At 35.7% G+C, this 20,687-nt stretch overlaps 1 protein-coding gene across 1 annotated transcript in view; it reads left to right on the top strand.

The window, feature by feature from the left end:
* DNAAF4 (dynein axonemal assembly factor 4) overlaps positions 1-20,687 on the top strand; it is a 68,219-nt gene that overhangs the window by 27,056 nt on the left and 20,476 nt on the right. Inside the window, exons 4-6 of the mRNA XM_028100469.2 lie at positions 3,296-3,527; positions 15,957-16,102; positions 17,777-17,886. Coding sequence (XP_027956270.1) covers positions 3,296-3,527; positions 15,957-16,102; positions 17,777-17,886 — 488 coding nt within the window. The remainder of the gene's footprint in view (positions 1-3,295; positions 3,528-15,956; positions 16,103-17,776; positions 17,887-20,687) is intronic.

Raw genomic sequence — 20,687 nt, 5'->3', positions numbered from 1 at the left:
TTAAAAGGTTTTTTAAATCAATTACTAATGAAATGATTTTTTTCCATTGTATTTTTCTAATTGTTTATTCCCAGTTTGTAGGAAGGTAACTTTTTTTGAGTTCATATAAAGTTGATCTTGTATGTGATTGCCTCGCTAAACTTACTTTTATTTTATTTTATTTTTTTTAAAGATTTATTTATTTTGAGAGAGTGAGAATGAGAGAGAGAGAGAGTACATGAGGGGGGGAGGGTTAGAGGGAGAAGCAGGCTCCTCGCTGAGCAGGGAGCCCGATGTGGGACTCGATCCCAAGACTCCAGGATCATGACCTGAGCCGAAGGCAGTCGCTTAACCAACTGAGCCACCCAGGCGCCCTAAACTTACTTTTATAATAGTTCTAATAGTTTGTCAGTTTGTTATTTTGGTTCTTTTAGGTAATCTACCATATTATTTGCAAATAATGACAATTTTATTTCCTTATAATCTGTATTTATATTTATTTTTTAAATAAATATACTAATATAAAATTTTAATATATAAAATATATTTTAAAAATTCTATTGTATAGGTTATGATCTCTAGGAAAATAATAAGATATTAAGTATACTGGCTTTAGTGACTTTGTTAGAAATATTTCTAATGCTTCACCTTGAAGTGTGACATTGTAGGAGTCCTTTTATTAAGCTAAAATTTTTCTTTTATTCCTAGTATCAACTGGTGTTTTGGTATGTACTAAGATCATATTGTTTTTCTCTTTTGATTTCCTAATATCATAAATAAAGAAATGTGCTACTTGATCAAGATGTATTATAATTTTAATATTTCCCTCAATTCAGTTTGCTAATATTTATGATTTGTACATGTAATTCATAATAGAGATTGGCTTATAAAGAACATTGCCTTAATAAACCAGACATGCATTCCAAATTAAAAGAAATACAGATTTCCCCTTCTTCAGGAATTTGGTTCAGGACCTGTTCTTATCCTCCTATTATTTACACTTCCTGTCTATATTAAATTAATACTCCATATTAAATGGCATCCTTCTTTTTTTCAGTGGTACAAAGTACTTAAAATCCAGTTTTTTCATATGTGATGATTGTTTTTCTAGCTTTCTGAGTTTTTATGTTATTATACAGTTCTCCTTTAAGTGCTATGTTTCACATATTGTATTATTTTTTATAAAAGAATTTCAAGGATTGTTTAGCATTTGTCTTTCTCTTTGATATATTTAGTCTCTCTTTTCTTTTATTATAAGGACTTTTGTGGTATTCTTCATGTTTTTCTCTTCATTCGAGTCTCTTTGTCACCTATTCTATGAAGCCTTTTTTGGTCCCTCTTCCCCCTTACTCCCTGAAGAGTTAGACTTTTTTAATTTCTTATATAGCTTATAAATTGTGTGTGTGTGTGTGTGTGTGTGTGTAGTTCTCTTAATTACATCTTTACTACCCTAATTTTCCTGTTACTTTTTGGTGTAAGGACAGTCTCATTTTTGGTAACTAAGACTTAGTCTTACACATTTTTAAAAACTTTTCAAAAATTCACTCCACTTGTAGGGATTATGAGGGATTGAGGGTGTTCTGACTCCACATACTTTCCCCTTTGTCCATGTGTTGGGGCAGAGAGGAAGCAGGGAAAAAGGCAAACATATCATTAAACTGGGTGAAGCTGTCATCTCCTTTTAGGTTGTGGCAACCTGTGGCTAACACTGACTGGTCATCATGCCCTGTTGTCAGGCGTTTAAAGCCTGGCTCATTGCCACAGATTCTTCTGGCCCAACCTATTGGCAGCTCACTGGCAACTCTCTGAACTTAGAATATGTAAAAATTGCTATCTTTTGTGCTTAGTTTAGGCCTTATGTGCAATTCTGGGACTCTAGGAAACTCCTGTTCAGTAATCTGTGAAATTTATTTTAAAGTCAGTGTTCCACAGTCCAATAGGAAAATAACAAGCAGTCTTCCAGAAGAGGGTATTAGGTCATGCAGATATTACAGAACACCTTTTCAGTGCAGTTTCATACCTATGTTTATTCTGTATCCTGAAATAATTCCGCCTCTAGGAAACTTCGTCCCAACGTGTTCTTGTAGAGCTGTGCCAAATGTACTATTTAAATGTAAATTAATTTAAATTTACAGTAATGAAACACAAATAAAATAAAAATTTAGTTTTTCATCATCGCATCAGCCACGTTGTAAGTGCTTAATGAGCCACATGTGGCGAGTGGCTGCTGTATTGAATGGCACAAAACATTGCCCTCATGGGGACAAATTCTATTAGACACTGCTTCTCTGGACATAGAGATGAGAATTTTTGTTCTCTAGAGGATAGAGATGAGGTATTTTTGTCACCACAGGAAAGTCAGATACATAGAGTCAATCATATACACCAAACAGTTACTCTTTCACAGGGTTTTTCTTCCTTGCCCATATGAAGGAAGTTTGTGAAAGGGAGAGAAAGTTAGCACACTCCTGTACAATGTACGGCTTTCAAATTCATCTGATAATTAGCTTTTCTTGTGGAAGCTTCAAATACCTGCTATTGCAAATGCAGTTGGCAGCAGCGTTCAAAGTTCAAACCCACCAGAGACAAACTTCCTAGTTCATCCTTCCCGTTTCCTTTCTTGCTGTTCCCTCATTCCATAAGGTGAAGGTTGGCACAACTTCAGTCCCAAGACAAGAGAAGACTGGCATAAGTAGAAAGATGAATGTGTGTGCATGCATTTGTGTGTGTGTGTGTGTGTGTGTGTGTAAATTTTGGGAGAAGTGACTTTTTATTTTTTTAAAAGATTTTATTTATTTATTTGACAGAGAGAGACACAGAGAGAGAGGGAACGCAAGCAGAAGGAGTGGGAGAAGGAGAAGCAGGCTTCCAGAGGAGCCTGATGCTGGGCTCAATGTAGGGCTCGATCCCAGGACCCTGGGATCGTGACTTGAGCCAAAGGCTGACGCTTAACTACTGAGCCATCCAGGCGCCCCAAAGTGACTTGGTTTTTAGAAAAATATTTTTTTTTACCAAGCCCTTAGATATCATTTAACTGAATGCCTGTCCCCATTTTACATGTGAGTAAACTGAGGCTAGAGAAAATGATTGCTCAAGATTATATTAATAATTAATGGTAAATCTGGAACTAAAACCTGTATTCCATGACATCCTAAATCATTTACCATTCCCATTTTAATTTTTTATTCACTACTACTACTGCTGCAGATACAATGGTAAGAGTTTAGAGGTAAGACTAATTATTATAATGAATTTCTTATTTTTAAAATGTTGCTTTTTGTATGTTTTAAGGTTTTAGTAATTGTAATTTTTACAGATTGAAGAAGAGGAGAGGAAAAAAATAGAAGATATGAAAGAAAATGAACGACTAAAAGCAACTAAAGAATTGGAAGCCTGGAAAGAATGTCAAAGAAAAGCTGAAGAACAAAAAAGAATTCAGAGAGAAGAGAAATTCTGTGAACAAGGAAAGCAAACTGAAGAAGAGAGAAACAAATTAAAACATAAAAGCCTTACTAGAATTGCAGCATCTAGAAATCTTGCTGCAAAAGGTACGATGATTACTTTAATATTGTCTGGGAAAGTGAGTCCATTTGGTGAAGTAGACATGTCACATTTTTTTGTGTGTGTAATCTATTTATAGTATTAGGTCATTATTTTGGTATGTTGAGAATAAGTACTACAGTATAGAGGCTAAGGTGAAAGATTTATTTCTCTTTTAGGAAATAGTGACATTTGCAAAATGCAGTGAGCAATGATTCAGATCCCAGGGTCCTGGGATTGAGTCCCATATCGGGCTCCTTGCTCATAGGGAGCCTGCTTCTCCCTCTCCCTGCCGCTCCCCCTGCTTGTGCTCTCTCTCTCTCTCTGACAAATAAATAAATAAAATATTTTTTAAAAAAAGACATTTTCCTCACACGACTCAGGAACATGAGTACTATTACACAAACTTAGTTGTAAGCAAATAGGGGCTCGTCTGGCCTTTGATCCTGATGTGCGCAGAAATAGGTAAAATAACATTTCTTTATTGAAAGCTAAGAGTTTGATTTTATCTGATTTTAGAATATTAAACTTTGTTTTAGGCATATTTAGTATATTTAGTAATGGAACATTTTTTTTGGTAAAATCCCTTATGCAATAATAATAATAAACATTTATTAGGTCATTTCCCTATGCCAGGCAATTTTATTGGTTCTATCACTCAGTTGTCACAACAACACTTTGGGATAAGTGCTGCTATTCTTATTTTAGTGGAAATAGATATTTAGAAAAGATAAACAACTACCCAATAAGTAAACCTGTGGGACTTGAACCCACATCTATCTGCATCTGAAACCTACGCTCTAGGTTATATGTCTTTACTACTCTAAGTGAGATCTAGTGTGTTGAAAAGTCTTTAAGTGAACCTATGAATTAGGAACCATGATTATCCCCATTTTCCAGGTGAGGAAAGGCACAGAGAGTCTTACTAGCCCAAGATAACACTGCTAATAAATGGCAGAGTCAGAATTTGGACGTGGGTAATCAGGCTCTAGAGTAGGTGACCACTGCTGTGGTATATTGCTACACGGGTAAGACAGGCAGATTAGCCATGTTCATTATTTAATGCCTAACATATTTTAGCCAACTCTGTATTAAGGACATGTTTCCATTCAGAAGTGTGTTAGGGAAAAAGTACTCAAAGTATATACTCCTGGTTTGGAAAAATACTACCTTTTAAATGTTTTATCGAGTATCTCAAAGCCTTACAGTATCTTTCAAGAGTGACTCAGTTCGTGCTTAACCAAAATATTATTAATGATGAAATAGCAAAACCTCAGAAGTTTTAATTACCAGTCCCATAATATAAGGCATACCACACTAATTTTATCTCAATGTGAAGCCAAGAGTCAAGGCTATGACCCAATTACTTTGCAGTGCAGAGGAATTAAACGTGGTGTGAGCTCCATACTCCTCTGGACCTAGAACTTAAATATAGAGTGGTGTCATTTTGATGAAAACTGCTTAATATTTTATATTAAGGTGATTTTATAAGTAAATTTTGGTAAGATTTTATGTGATTTTAAAAATCAACTTAGTTTGGAATTTGGATTATTGTACTCTTATTCTTTGGCACATCAACAAGTAAGACTCATAATTTATAATATGAGTGTATATAATATATTAGATAAGCCACTTTTTATATACAGAATACAAATGGTGTGGTAGGTGCTGCAGATTTCCTACTCAATATATATTCTCCCTTTCTTTTTTATGAACAGAATCATGGTTTGAGGGAGGGGACAGAAGAAATGTGTTCAGCTAAAAACCTTGCCTCTTAGAAATTTAAATACCAATTGGATATTTGAAGAAATTAAATAATAATTACATTTTTCCCTTCTAGATGTGATAATGTAATTATAGTTAGATTTAGAAAGCCCTTATCTCTTAGGGGGATACCTACTGAAATATTTATGGATGAAAATATATGATGTCTGAGATTTGCTTCAAAATAATATGGTATGTGAAAGTAGATAGAAGTAAAGATGAAGTGATATTGGCCAGGAGTTGATAATTGAAGGCAGGTTATGAATGCATTATGGTTAATTATTCTGTTATGTCTACTTTTATATGTTTGAAATTTTTTATTATGAAGAGAAAAAGCAAGGAAACATTGAAAAAGCACACTGAATTATTTTTACAAAATCATTTTAAATTAGTAAAAAAACAAAACAAAACAAAGCAAAACTCACTTCCCCAAACTCTCTTGTAACTAGATGTAGCCCAAGTCACAAATTCTGACTGAAGAAATGCAAGAAGAAATCTGCTAAAGATTTATAGAATTAAAGTATTACTCCTTTCTGCTTGCTTATCCTTTCCTTTTCCTACCTAAGATGAAGGTCTGTACCAAAAAGTTCATTAGCTATTTTAAAACCACAAAGAGGCAAGACATACACTAACAATGATGGAATAGGGAAGAAGAAGGAGTTTGGGACATTAATGACTGCAAAGATGGTACCTCTGCACTGAACCACCTTCTTTCAAGCTTATTAAGTGAGAAAATAAACCCATCCTTGGTTAAACAACTATAGTCATGTTTTCTCTTCACACAGCCTAGAGAATTTTTGACTAATAAAAATGGATAATGGAATGCAAGATTGGTTTAGCATTTTGAAAATCATTCAATGTAATTAACTGTACTAACAGAGTAAAGGAAAAAACATATGATCATTTCATTATTGCAGAAGGTATTTGATAAAACCCAACACCCATTTATAAAAATAATTTCTCAACAAATTAGGAATAGAAAGGTACTTTCTTATTCTGATGAGGTCCTTCTACAAAAAAATGGGTAGTAAGCTTCATATTTATTGGTCAGTTGATGAATGCTTTGCCTTGCCCTGTAGCTCCAGGAGGTAGGCAGGTATTTCACTTTCACTGTTTCAGTTCAATATTATACTGAAGGCCCTAACCATTACATTAAGACAAAAAGAAATGAGAGGCATAAAGATTAGACAGGAAGAAGTAAAGCTGTATTTGTAGATGACATGATTGTGTATGTGGAAATCCCTAAGAAATCTGAAGAATAACTGCTAGAACTAATAACTGAATTTAGCAAGGTCTCAGGATATAAGATTATAAAAGTCACTTAAAATTTTATTTACCAGCAGCAAACAATTGGAAAATTAAATTTTATTTGTAATAACACTAAAAGAGAAAATATTTAGGAATAAATTTAACAAAAGAAATATAAGACCACATCACTGAAAACTATAGAAAAATTGCTGAGAGCTATTTTAAAGTCCTAAATAAATGCAGTGATATAACATGTTCCTGAGTTGGAAATCTCAATATTGATAGGATGTTAGTTCTTTTTTTTTTATTTTATTATGTTATGTTAATCACTATATGTTAATCATCATTAGTTTTTGATGTGGTGTTCCATGATTCATTGTTTGCGTATAACACCCAGTGCTCCATTCAGTACATGCCCTCTTTAATACCCATCACCAGGCTAACCCATCATTTCACCCTCCTCCCCTCTAGAACCCTCAGTTTGTTTCTCAGAGTCCATAGTCTCTCATGGTTCGTCTCCCCCTCCGATGTCCCCCCCTTTCTTGATAGGATGTTAGTTCTTAAATTGATCTATCGATTCAGTGCAATTCCATTAGATATCCTGGTAAACTTTTTGTAGAAATTGACAAGTTGGTTCTAAAATTTATATGAGAATATGAATGACCTAGGATAGCCAAAGGAACTTTTAAAAATGAGAGCAAAGATGTAAGACTCATACTACCTGATTTGAAGACTTAGCATCAAGCTACTGTAATAAAGACAAGATGGAATTGGTGAAAGGACAAACATTAAGGTCAAAACAACAGAGTACAGGGACCAGAAATGGATCTACACAAGTATGGTTTAGTGATTTTAATGAAAGGTAACAAGGCAATTCAATGGGGAAAGGAACATCTGGAACAGATCGGGATATATTTTTGGAAACAAATGAAGGTAGACTCTTGCCTCACTGTGTACATAATACATACATAAGAAGACAATCCAATAAATAATTGGATGAAAGATTTGAATGGACTTGTAGCAGAGGAAGGCATGAATGGCCAATAGACATATGAGAAAATGTTCAACATTATTCGTTAGTAGGGAAAGCAAATTAAAACCATAGTGAGATACAGTACATAGTACATATACATTAAAATGACTAAAACTGGATGCCTGAATGGCTCAGTCAGTTAAGCGTCTGCCTTCAGCTCAGGTCATGATCCGGGGTCCTGGGATCAAGTCCCGCATCGGGCTCCTTGCTCAGCTGGGAGCCTGCTTCTCCCTCTGCCTGCTGCTCACTTTGCTTGTGCTCTCTCTCTCTTTCTCTCTCTGACAAATAAATAAGTAAAATCTTTAAAAAAAAATAAAATGACTAAAACAGAAAACTAAAGACCATCAACACAAGAGTGGTTGAGGATATGCTGCAACTAGAGCTCTTGTACCCTGGTAGTAGAAATGTAAAATGCCACAACACTAGAAGAGCATTTGGCTCTTTCCTTAAAAGTTAAGAATACATTTATCATATAACTCAGTCATTTTTGTCTTCAGTATTTACACAAGAGAGATATCTTCACCTGAAGACTTGTATTCAAATATTTATGGCAACTTTATTCACAATGGTGTATAACTGGAAATGATGCTCATCACTAGAGGAGTGAATAAACAAATTCTCATACTTTCATAAAGTGAAATATTACTCTTCAATAAAAGAGACCACAACAGTCCATACTGCATGAAATTCTAGAAAATATTAACCATTTTATAATGACTGAGAGTGCATCAGTGGTTATCTGGGGCCAGAGGTAAAAGGATGAACTTCAAGTGGCTATAGGGGACTCTTAGAAGTGATAGAAATTTTCTGTTTTCATTATGATTATGATTTCATGGGTGCATACATCTGTCAGGACTCATTGAATTAAGGTACTTTAAAATGTGTACAGTTTAGTCTTTTTAAAGATTTATTTGAGAGAGAGAGAGAGCACAAGCCCACACACGTGTGGGAGTGCTGGGGGAGGGGCAGAGAGGTAGAGGAAGAAAATCTCAGGCAGACTCCCTGCTGAGTACAGAGCCCAACATGGGACTTTATCTCATGACCCTGAGATCATGACCTGAGTGGAAACCAAGAGGTGGATGTCTAACCAACTGAGGCACCAAGGCACCCCTGAGTACATTTTCTTGTACATGAATTATTTCTTTGTAAAATTGAATAAGTTTATTGGGAATACTTTTAGGCAGAAAAGCACCAAAATGCACATAAATTCTTTAGGTTCTTGTTATTCCGTAGTTATGCTTAAGGCCAGCCATAGTGAAGCCTCCTTTGAGGATCCTGGTCCTTGTAGTATTGTATATATTTATAGGAGACTGGGAAAGAGGAATCATTGAACATTTAATTAATTAACTATGGGGGTTTCCTTATCTTGTTAGAAAGAGTTCAGTTACTGGTACCAGCCTGTTTTTCTGTTAAAGTAGTTTTAATTTGCCTGCTAAGCTACTAAAAGCATTGTAGAGGGAGAGATGAAACTTTAGGCCATGTGAATTTGTCCCTTTTCAACTTGGAAGAACCAGGTACTCCTAAAGGTAGGGGCAAATGTAAGTCTGGGGAAAAAAAAAAGGATTGGTTGAAAGTGTGTAAATAGAGTTTCACAACCGATCTCCAGATCATGACAGAAGATTGGGGGTTTACTTTCTGCATAGTTGAAGACTGAGTGAGATTCTGCTCTGAAAATAGATGGAGTGAAAGTCAGCATTGTGTAAATCTAAATACCAGTTCAAGGGATCCCCTCCAGCGCTCCTCTCCCCTTGGCTCATGCACATATGCATGCACAAACCCAGTGCACCTGGGATGCAGGTTAGAGAATTCTTCTATAGGGAAGCTTATGAGTGTAGGATGAAAAAATCCTGACACTTGTAATGGCCCAGCTAGTTCCCCCTGCTGAAGCTTACTAGTCAACAGATTTCAGATTCATGTACATAGAACTTCAGTGAGAATTTTTATACTTTAATAGGAGGAGATAGACAAGATACAGAAAAATATAACTTGAAACAACCAAGTAATGCAAGGAACAGAAGAAAACTTAATTGTAACTAATGTCTTCAGAGAGATGAAGACATATTTTAATCATTAAACAAGAACAAGAGGCTATAGCAAGAAATATTAAGAGAATAAAACAGTTTGGAAATTTAAAATGTGATAAAAATGGGCGCCTGGGTGGCTCAGTTGGTTAAGCGACTGCCTTCGGCTCAGGTCATGATCCTGGAGTCCCTGGATCGAGTCCCGCATCGGGCTCCCTGCTCAGCAGGGAGTCTGCTTCTCCCTCTGACCCTCCCCCCTCTCATGTGCTTTCTCTCTCATTCTCTCTCTCTCAAATAAAGGAATAAAATCTTAAAAAAAATAAAATAAAATGTGATAAAAATTAAAACTTTAATCAAATGTTTGGAATATAGTTTCTAAGTTTTTCAGAAAGTAGAACAAAAGGACAAAGAGATTTAAAATAGAAAAGATAAAACAATCAGAGTATCCATCCAGGATGTTCAACATTCAAATAATAGGGGTATAAGAAAGAGAGAGGGAGAGACAGAAGAGAGGAAATAATATTTTTAATGTTGCAAAACTTCTGAAAACTTAAATGAATTTCCACATTGAACAAGTCTATCAGGTCCAGCACGGCAGATTTTATAATATTCATGCCAAAGCACTTGAAATTTCAGCACACTTTATGTTTTTTCTTTTTCTTTTTTAGAAAGACAGAACAAGAAGAGTACATGAACCAGGGGGTGGGGCAGAGGGAGAGGGAGAATCTTAAGCAGGCTCCACACCCGGCTCAGAGACTGTTGTGAGGCTCGATCTCACAACAGCTGAGCTCATGACCTGAGCCAAAATCAAGAGTTGGATGCTTAACTGACTGAACCACTCGGGCACCCCTCAGCACACTTTAGGCAGAGATCCTGAAAGCTTCCAGAGAAGAGAAACAGATCATGCACAAAGACTGGGAATGTTAGTATCTGTCCTCTTAACCTCAGCACTGGAATCCTGAAACATGAATCAGTGCTTTCAAAATTCTGAGTGAAAATAATTTTCAGTGTGAAATTCTATACCCAGCTTATTAATCAAGTGTGAGGCAAGAATAAGGACTTTTCAGACATGCAAAGTCTTACAATATTTACTGCTTAAGTATGCTGGAAATTGTACCTGTTTTCTTTTTCTATTCTTCAAAAACAATTTAGTTTGCTATGAAATATCTGGTGTTTGAAGACTTAGTAAAACTACCCCTAATATGTCTAGGCATGGAGTATTTTATAGAAGTACATTTAGTTTCTGGTTATTCAGGTGCTCTCTTTTTTCAAGTCCATTTTGTTAATTTATTTTATAGGAAATTGTGCATATCATCTTTTCAAATTTATTGGCATAAGTTTTCTTATTTGCTTCTATCATTATAACATTTCTTTATGCCTAATACTACTTTGTTTTTCCTTGATCAAGTATTGTAGCATTTTGTAAATCTGTTCCAAGAAGCAATTTTTGGTTTTGTTGATACTTTTTATTGTTTCTTTGTTTTCTATTCCATTAATTCCTGTGTTTATTTTTATTTTGCTTCTTTTAGTTTCTTTAGGTTTTCTCTGTTCTTTGTCCAACTTGTTTTCATTAATTTTGAAATATTTTAATAAATGCATGTTAAATTTTTTTCTCTTAAATACTATGTTAATACATTCACAAGTCTTGGAATCTTGTGTTTTTGTTGTTTAGCTGCAAATATTTTGTAACTCATCATTATTTTTTCCTTTGGCCCTTGAATTACTAGAGAGTTTTTTGTTTGTTTTTTTGTGGGTTTTTTGTTTTGTTTTAGTTTCCAAATTAAAATGGGAATGACTATTGTTCTCATATTTAAAATTTCCTGTATCATTATGTTACAGGTATGTTTATAGATTGTAGTTTATGGGGTGTATTTGTGCTTATTTTATTCTTTTAATAAGTTATGGGCCACTTAGATTTATTATTATAAATAAAATGTATCCTGATGTCTTAGGGTTTTCTTCTACTATCTTTGTGATTTATATTTACTAGACTTTCTTTTTGGTTCTTTTTTCTATTTTTCTGCCTTGGATTTAAAAAATGTTCTTGATTACTTTCTTTCTACTAATTTGAAAGGTCTGTATTCTATTTTTGTTCTTTGAATGATTAATGTTAAATTTTTGTATCTGTTTTGGTACATAGATATAATTCTAATTACTATATTTTAACATGCATATTAAACATTAAGGTTCATCTCTATCATTCTTGTAAATATTAAAAGAAAATTTAGTACATAAGTTCAAGCAATACCCATCTTCTATGAAATTGTCTAAACATTTTAGTCCACTTTATTGGTGGGAAAGGACATCAGTTGATTTCACTTTATTTTTAAATCCCTAAATTTAGGCATCACTGTTAGTATGGGTTTTTTTTCCCACTATATAGTCATCACTATTTAGATTGATGTATATTTACTGATTTTTAATTTGTCTTTGCCTGTTATGTTTCACTTCTTTGTGGGTTAAATTGCCTTCCCTTTACAAGTAAATCCTTTAGTAGTTCTTTAATGAAGATTTGTGGGTGTTAAGTTCAGTTATTATCTTTATATTATACTTGTTGTTGAAGGATGGTTTGGCTGGTTGTAGAATTCCACATTGATAGTTATTTTCCATCAGTAATTTGAAGACATTTTTCTATTGCCTTTTGCCCTCTAATGTTGCTGAGAAGTCTGCTCTTGATCTAACTATTGAACCTTTATAACGTAATCCATCCTTTGTCTCTGGTTGCTTTAAAATTCTTCACTTTGATGTACTTTGATTTTATTAGTCTCTATGAAGTTTTATATTTATTTGTTTCATAATATCAGAACTTGGAATATACTTTTATTCAAAGAACTTATGTCTTCAGTAAAGTTCTGGGAACCTTTAAGCTATTGTCTTGAAATATCACCTTCTTCTTTTCTCTGTATTTCTTGACCGCATTCTATATATATTATCCTCACATCTCTTCTAGTTTGCTGTTAAACTTATCCTAAAGATTTTAAATTTCAGTGGCAATATTTTTTCATTTTGGAAGTTCCATTTGTTTTTTCTGTTGTTGTTGTTCATTCTTTTGTCATTAGTTTCTTCATTTTTCATTATGGATTTATCCTGTCTTTGCTCTAAATAAACATGTTTAAAATTATTTTAATCTCTTTCAGATTGTTCTATTTTTTCAAATTCTTAAGAAGCCATACCTCCTGTTTGTTGTGTCTGCTAACTGTCCTTTATACTGGATTATTTTCTCATGTGATTTGTAGTTATTGATTGTGTGTTCATCTTCAGCAAGGATTTTTTTTTTTATGCGTGCATATAAAAAAACTCAGGTGTTCTGGTTTGTGGAAGTAAGAATTGCTCACAAGGGATACCTAGAGTTTTGATTTCATACAAGAGATATTTTTTTCTCCTCCTGTTTGAAGCCCCAGGAAGAATAGGCTTCACTTTCCTGGACCAGTGGACAGTGATTTTATAAATGTTTTTTTCACTAAGAGAGCAGCCCTTCTAAGCTTCTAGTTTCACTTCCAGCTTCCCACCTCTGTAACTATATCAGCATTAAATTTCCAGCCTTTAGCCTTTATATATGTATTTCAGATGTAGATATAAATATCTTTCTAAACAGCTTTTTGTCAGCTTTTGGATTACCCCAGTTGTAAATCACTGATAAGACTTTTTCTTTGCTTACTTTTTAAACTAAACTGTATATTTTTTTTTTAAAGATTTTTTATTTATTATTTGAGAGAACGAGAATGAGAGAGAGAGAGAGAACACATGAGAGGTGGAAAGGTCAGAGGGAGAAGCAGACTCCCTGCTGAGCAGGGAGCCTGATGTGGGACTCGATCCCGGGACTCTGGGATCATGACCTGAGCCGAAGGCTGTCGCTTAACCAACTGAGCCACCCAGGTGCCCCGAAACTAAACTGTATATTTGAACCTTTTATTTATTTGTTATATTTTTATCAAGCATTTTATGTGTTTATAGCATTTTAGCTGGAGATTGTTTGTAAAAAGTTTTAAAAACTTTAACCTATGCTTCTAGAAATAGAAAGCTGATTTCCATGGTCCATTAATGTTTTCGTGAACATTTAAAAATGTTTGCTTATTTTAGCAAAATTGATAAAATAAAAAATTTTTAAAGATTTTATTTATTTATTTGAGAGAGAGAGAGAGGGAGAGTGAGAGGGAGAAGCAGACTCCACCCTGAGCAGGGAGCCCAACGCAGGACTTGATCCCAGGACCCTGAGACCATGACCTGAGCCAAAGGCAGATGCTTAACCGACTGAGCCACCCAGGCACCCAAGAAAATAAATTTTTAATTTCTCATTATGGAAAATAGTGCTTATTCCCTTCATGTTCTATATCCTAGTAATCATTAGTATAATAATTTGAAGTTGTATACTTCATTTTTACTTTTTATTCTGTTTCCTTCTGTTATACTAATGTTATACTAACATTTAGGAATCTTATTCACATTTTGAATGTGTTCTCCACTGTGTAGAAAACCAATTCTTTTCATTTTTACCCTTAAGTTCTCCACTCTTGGGTTCTTAATTTCATTTCTCCATGTTCTGGAACATTTCTTTGATTAATTTATTTGGAAAAAATGGCTAGGTAGTATATTTACTTAGTTCTTAGATATCTAGGAATGTCTTTTGCCTTTATAAGTAAGCAACAATTTACTTGGATATAAAATTCTTGGAACATTTTATTTGGTAGGTTAAAACTAATTGTTATAATAAGGAGACCAAAATTACAGATCAAATAAGACAGAAATTTAGTTCTCCATAATCCGATACTTGTTATGTGACAGTGATCAATGTAGGCCTGATAGATGACTTTGTTCCACAAGGCCATTCAGGCAGGCAGGGCCATCTCTGTCATTACATCATTTGGCTTCCATCTCTGGATGCCAAGGTTGGCATTGTGTTTTAGCCTGTGGGAAGGAGGAAAGAGGAGTCCACAGAAAGCAGATGTACCTATAAAATGATCCATTGTATACATTACTTCTATTCACATTTTGTTGTCTCAGATTTGGCATATCATCACATCTAATCTCAAGGGAGGCTGGGTTATGTAGATGCTAGCCAGACACAGTCATATGCCTAGCTTAGAACTAAAATTATATCTCTAAAAGGAAGAGGGGAGAATGGATGGAATATTGGAAGATAGATGTCTCAACCGCAGACATCTAGAAAATTTGCACTCAAATTTTCTTGTTTGTTTGAATCCTTATTTTTTCCTCCTTGTCCCCCTCTTCCCTCTCTTGGAAATGTCAATGTAGGCCATTTCCACATTTTTTAATTTAGAAGTTTTTTTTCTTATTTGTGTGTATTCATTTTTTTTTAAAGATTTTATTTATTTATTTGACAGAGAGATAGATAGCGAGAGCAGGAACACAAGCAGGGAGAGGGAGAAGCAGGCTTCCTGCAGAGCAGGGAGCCCGAAGCGGGGCTCAATCCAAGGACCCTGGGATCATGACCTGAGCCGAAGGCAGACGCTTAACGACTGAGACACCCAGGCGCCCCGTGTGTATTCATTTTATATCAAGGATATTACTTTTCGTATTTGTGGAAAATTTTTCTTAAAAGTTTTGATATTGCCTTTTAAATCTGTGTATTATATTTTTGTACTTCTGCATTTTTTAAACTTACCTTTTCTTCCTTTTATTCATATAGTTTATATTCTAACACATAGATTAATTTCTTCTCTTATATTGGTTTAACCATTATTACATCAAACTATCTTTCTAAAAATGTATAGCTTTTCATTATTACTCTTTGCCTATTCTCATTAGCTATCTCTGATGGCTGAAGAATTTTTGTACCATCACAAGGAAGCTTGTAGAAGATATTGCTGTAGGAGCTTAAGGGAAATAGTAGTATTGGTAGTGATGGCTTTCTAAAGTGGATGTAGAGGGGAGCCTGGGTGGCTCAGTCGTTGGGCGTCTGCCTGTGGCTCCGGTCATGATCCCAGGGTCCTGGGATCAATCCCCGCATCGGGCTCCCTGCTCTGCGGGAAGCCTGCTTCTCCTCCCACTCCCCCTGCTTGTGTTCCCACTCTCGCTCTCTTGTCAAATAAATAAATAAAATCTTAAAAAAAAAAAAAAGTGGATGTAGAGTTGCTCAGAGTGCCCTTCACTAGAGTGAATGTAAATTAAACACCGTGTGTTTTAACAAAGAGAATCCTAGAAAAGTAGCTGGGGTCTTTGATTAAAGAAGAAATAACTAGCTGCCACACTTTCGATGATGGATTTTATATTCCTTCTAGCAGAAGTTATCTTTGGTTTATTTGTATAGGATTTTAGAGGTAGCTTTGATGTGTAATTACTTTAAAAGTCAGTTTGATTGTTAGCTACAAAATGAGAGAAAGATAACTCACTTGCTAATATTGCTTTTCAAGGAAGAAATTCAGAAAATATATTTTTGGAGAAGTTAAAGCAAGACAGTATTCCTGCTCCTCGCTCTGTTGGCAGTATTAAAATCAACTTTACCCCTCGAGTATTTCCAACTGCTCTCCGAGAATCACAAGTAGCAGAAGAAGAGGAGGTAGGAATACTTGCTGTTAGTTACAATGATCACAAATGAAAATACTTTCTTATTTCATCTATTAAAACTAATACTGAGTTTTGAATTTCTTAAGTATTCATTACACTTAAGATAGTACTTCTTGAATATATTTCAGTATGTCCTTTTGAGAAAAATATATTTTGCAGAATTTTTTTGTCTCCGAACACTCATGAGAGAACCCTGATTTAGTAGGCAGTATTATTGCTTATTCCAGGAGATAAACTGTTACACTTGCCACCTATTTTATCAAATGCATCATTTGCTATATTAGATTTGTAAACTTGTGTTTTGGTAAGGGATAAATATATGTTTGGTAACAGATTTGGAAATTTATTGTTAATATATTATTACAATTATTATTATCATCTGGTATTTCTATTGTGACAGTCTAGAATATCTCACATTCATTTATAAATTCCTGGGCCCTGGGATTTTGAATGTTGTATCTTTAGTTATATAGGCACTAAGAACTGCATTTTTTTTTTACTACAAGATATTAATTGTTGCCTCTCACAATTGAAAAGTTGTGGAAGTGGGGCGCCTGGGTGGCTCAGTTGGTGAAGCATCTGCCTTTGGCTCAGGTCATGATCCCAGGGTCCTGGGATCAAGCCCCGCATCGGGCTCCCTGCTCAGTGGCGAGCCTGCTTCTCCCTCTGCCTCTGCTGCTTCCCCTGCTTGTGCTCTCTCTCTCTGTCAAATAAATAAATAAATCTTTTTAAAAAAAAAGAAAAGTTGTGGAAGTAATTGAAGATCCTAAAGACATAATGACAGTTTATAAATATTAACTATTTTGGGGGCACCTGGGTGGCTCAGTTCATTAAGCATCTGCCTCCGGCTCAGGTCATAATCTCAGGGTCCTGGGATTGAGCCCCAGGTAAGGTTCTCTGTTCAGCAGGGAGTCTGTTTCTCTCTCTCCCTCAATAAGCTCTCCCTCTCTCACTCTCTCTCAAATAAATAAATAAAATCTTAAAAAAATTTTAACCATTTTATTATTAAACAATATATTCTAAATTTTATTATTTGTAAAATTATCTCTAGAATTATAAAATTATAATTATTTAAAAGTCATTTATATTTTTTCATTTTAGAAAAACAAATATAGCAAGAAAAGTAAAATAATAATCACATGAACTCCCAGAAATTTCTATGAAATTTGGACTACAAATTTTTATACATTTGATCTTTACCAGCTAGTAATGTTAAACTGAAAAGGATAAAAACGAAGTTTAAAATCACATTATCAAATAGTATATTAATCTACTCAGGCTGCTATAACAAAATACCCTAGACTGGGTGGCTTAAAGAACAGACATTTCTCCAAGTTCTGGAGGCTGGAAAGTCCAAGATCAGGGTACAGGGAGTGTTGGAAGGAGAGCTGTGCTCTGGTCTCTTCCTCTTCTTAGGACACTAATCTCATCATGGGGCCCCACCCTCATGGCCTCATCTAAATCTAATTACCTCCCAAAAGTCCTACTTCCAAATACCATTACATGGGGATTAAGGGCTTCATCATATGAATTTTGAGAGACACAAACTTTCAGTCCATAACAAATAGTATTTCCATCTTATGGTAGAAAGTGAGAAATCTCAAAGTAGTTGTTAATAAAAATAAGACTTTTGTGTCCTTCATTAGATTTCGTTCCCTTATTTCAGTGGTTACACAAACAAGCAGAGGCACGAAGAGCACTGAATACTGATATTCCTGAACTTTCTGATTTAAAAGAGGAAGAAAAGAATCCAGAATGGCTGAAGGACAAAGGAAAGTAAGTTGTTTGAACTCTGGCTATGAGATTTATAATACATTAGGTATACATTAGTACTTACTACATCTTCAAGATATCTTGACATATGTGCTTGTGTGTATGTTGTTGGGGAAAGATAATGCAAATAAGCAAATTAGGTAGGCAGGGCTTCCTTATTTAAAAAGTCAGATCATGTAAGAAGGCTCTTATTTTTATTTGTTTTTATATTTAAATGTCACAGAAATGAAATATATGACATCTTTTGGGTTACTTATTAAAATCCCTTACATTTAGCATAAGTTCTTCCTAATATCTCCCTTAGAAATGTGTTTTTTAGGGGCGACTGGGTGGCTCAGTCAGTTGAGCATCCGACTCTTGATTTTGGCTCAGCTCATGATCTCAGGACTTTGAGATCAAGCCCTGTGTCAGGCTCCTCACCGTGAAGTATGCTTAAGATTCTCTTTCTCCCTCTCCCTCTGCCCCCCCTTAAAAAAAATTCCCTCTCTTAAAAAAAAAAATGTGTTTTTTAGGAACTAGAGTTTCTTTGATTATTCATCTCCATCTTTAAAAGGTTACCAAATTATCTTATAAATTATCATTTTATATCCAGGAAATCCTTTCTTTTATTTACATGTTGCTCTGTGTGTGAATATTTTTATAAAATTATCAAAAACTGAATTTTGATACATTATGAATGGCAATTTGAATTCATATTTTGAGGCAGTTGTAGATGTTACTTATTATATTTCATTATATAGCCTTTTTTTGTTGTTGTTTTGTTTTGTTTTGTTTTTTTTAAGATTTTATTTATTTATTTGACAGAGACACAGCGAGAGAGGGAACACAAGCAGGGGGCGTGGGAGAGGGAGAAGCAGGCTTCCTGCCGAGCAGGAGCCCGATGCGGGGCTCGATCCCAGGACCCTGGGATCATGACCTGAGCTGAAGGCAGACGCTTAACGACTGAGCCACCCAGGCGCCTCCTCATTATATAGCCTTTTATATTATTTTTCTATTGTTGCCATAACAATCTACCATAAACTCAGTGGCTTAAAATATCACAAATTTGGGGGGTGGAGCAAGATGGCGGAGGAGTAGGAGACCTGGATTTTGTCTGGTCTCAGGAATTCAGCTGAATAGGGATCAAACCATTTCGAACACCTACGAACTCAACAGGAGATCGAAGAGAAGAATAGCAACAACTCTCTGAACAGAAAAGCGACCACTTACTGGAAGGTAGGACGTGCGGAGAAGTGAATCCGAGGCGATATTCGGAGGATACACAGCGGGGGAGGGGGCCTCCGTGGGCCACTTCTGGCAAGTGATAGAGCTGCGGAGCACAAAATCGGAACTTTTAGAAGTTGGTTCTGCTGAGGGACGTCGCTCCAGTGGCTAAGCTGAGGGTGGAACCCTTGCAGGACAGTGTGGTCTCAGGACCCTCGGGGTCACAGAAAGACCGGGGGTGCCTGAGTGCAGCGGAGCTCCCAGGTATCAGAGCAGGGAAGCCGGCTGCGGAGACGGAGCCGAGGCGCGGGCTCTCAGCTCGGGGTTGCCATAAACTGTGATCCGCGGCCCAGTCGGGCCACTGCTCCTCCAGCAGGGACCCAACAAGTGGCAGATCCAGGGAGACTCCCCTTCCTCCCCCCGGGAGGAGGGGCGCGGGAGTGCACCGCAGGGATCTGCTGGGTTTGGAGACTCCACATGGGGTCGGGTGCCAGAGATAGAAACACTCAGTCACAGGCCGGGTGAGCGCGGAGTGCGGCTGGAGACTGGGGACACGGGAGTGACTGCTTTTCTCTGGGGGTGCACTGAGGAGTGGGCCCCGAGTTCTCAGCTCCTCCGGGCGGAGATTGGGAGGCCACCATTTTCACTCTCCTCCTCCAAAGCTGTACCAAGAGCTTGCAGGGAACAAAAGCTCCTGAGAGCAAGCCCAAGCAGCTTGCTTAGCCCGGACAAAAAGGGCGGGACAATTCCGCCTCCGGCAAAGACATTTGGGAACCATGGCAACAGGCCCCTCACCCAGAAGATCAGCATGAACAGCCAGCAAGCCAAGACCAAGTTTACCGATCAAGGAAAATGGGAGAACTCCAGCGCTAGGGGAATACTGCACATAGAATTCATGGCTTTTTTACCATGACTCATTAGTTTTTCAAAGTTAATATTTTTTTAGCTGTTTTTTTTTTGAATTTTTCTTTTTCCCTTTTTCAACCATCTTATCAATCCCTTTTTTAAAAAAATATTTTTTATTTTTCATTTTTAGAGTCATACTTTATCCCTTCATAGTAGTTACCCTTATTTTTGGCATATATATATATATAAGTTGTTCTCTCTTTAAAAATTTTGAGATACAGTTTTTTCTAACAGATCAAAATATACCCTAAATCACTAGTGTACGGCTTTGTTCTAGTCTCCTGCCTGATCACATTCTCTCCCTTTTTTTTCCTATTCTTTTTTTTAAATCTTCTTTTCTCAAACTTCTTATCAATTCCTTTTATAAAATCTTTTATACTTTTCATCTTTACACTCATCTTCCATCCCTTCATTGTATCAACCCTTATTTTGTACATATATGTCTTTCTTCCTTTAAAATTTTAGGAGGCACTTTCTTCTAACAGACCAAAATACGCCCAAAATCTAGTGTGTGGCACTGATCTATGCACTAGCCTGATTACATTTGATCATATTCTGTTTTTTTGTTTTGTTCTGTTTTTGTTTGTTTTTATCTTTTTCTTTTTCTTTTTTTTTTTCCTCTTTCTTTTTTCTTTCTCTTTCTTTTCCCCTGGTTTCAGGTCTTTTCTGATTTGTATAGAGTATATTTGCTGGAG

This window comes from Eumetopias jubatus, unplaced genomic scaffold (genome assembly GCF_037043125.1).
Source record: "Eumetopias jubatus isolate StellerSeaLion01/CBP00866 unplaced genomic scaffold, mEumJub1_p1.0 scaffold_7, whole genome shotgun sequence".
NCBI classification, from domain to species: Eukaryota; Metazoa; Chordata; class Mammalia; order Carnivora; family Otariidae; genus Eumetopias; species Eumetopias jubatus.
Note: the sequence above shows the minus strand (reverse complement) of the source record. Positions and strands in the feature narration are given on the sequence as shown.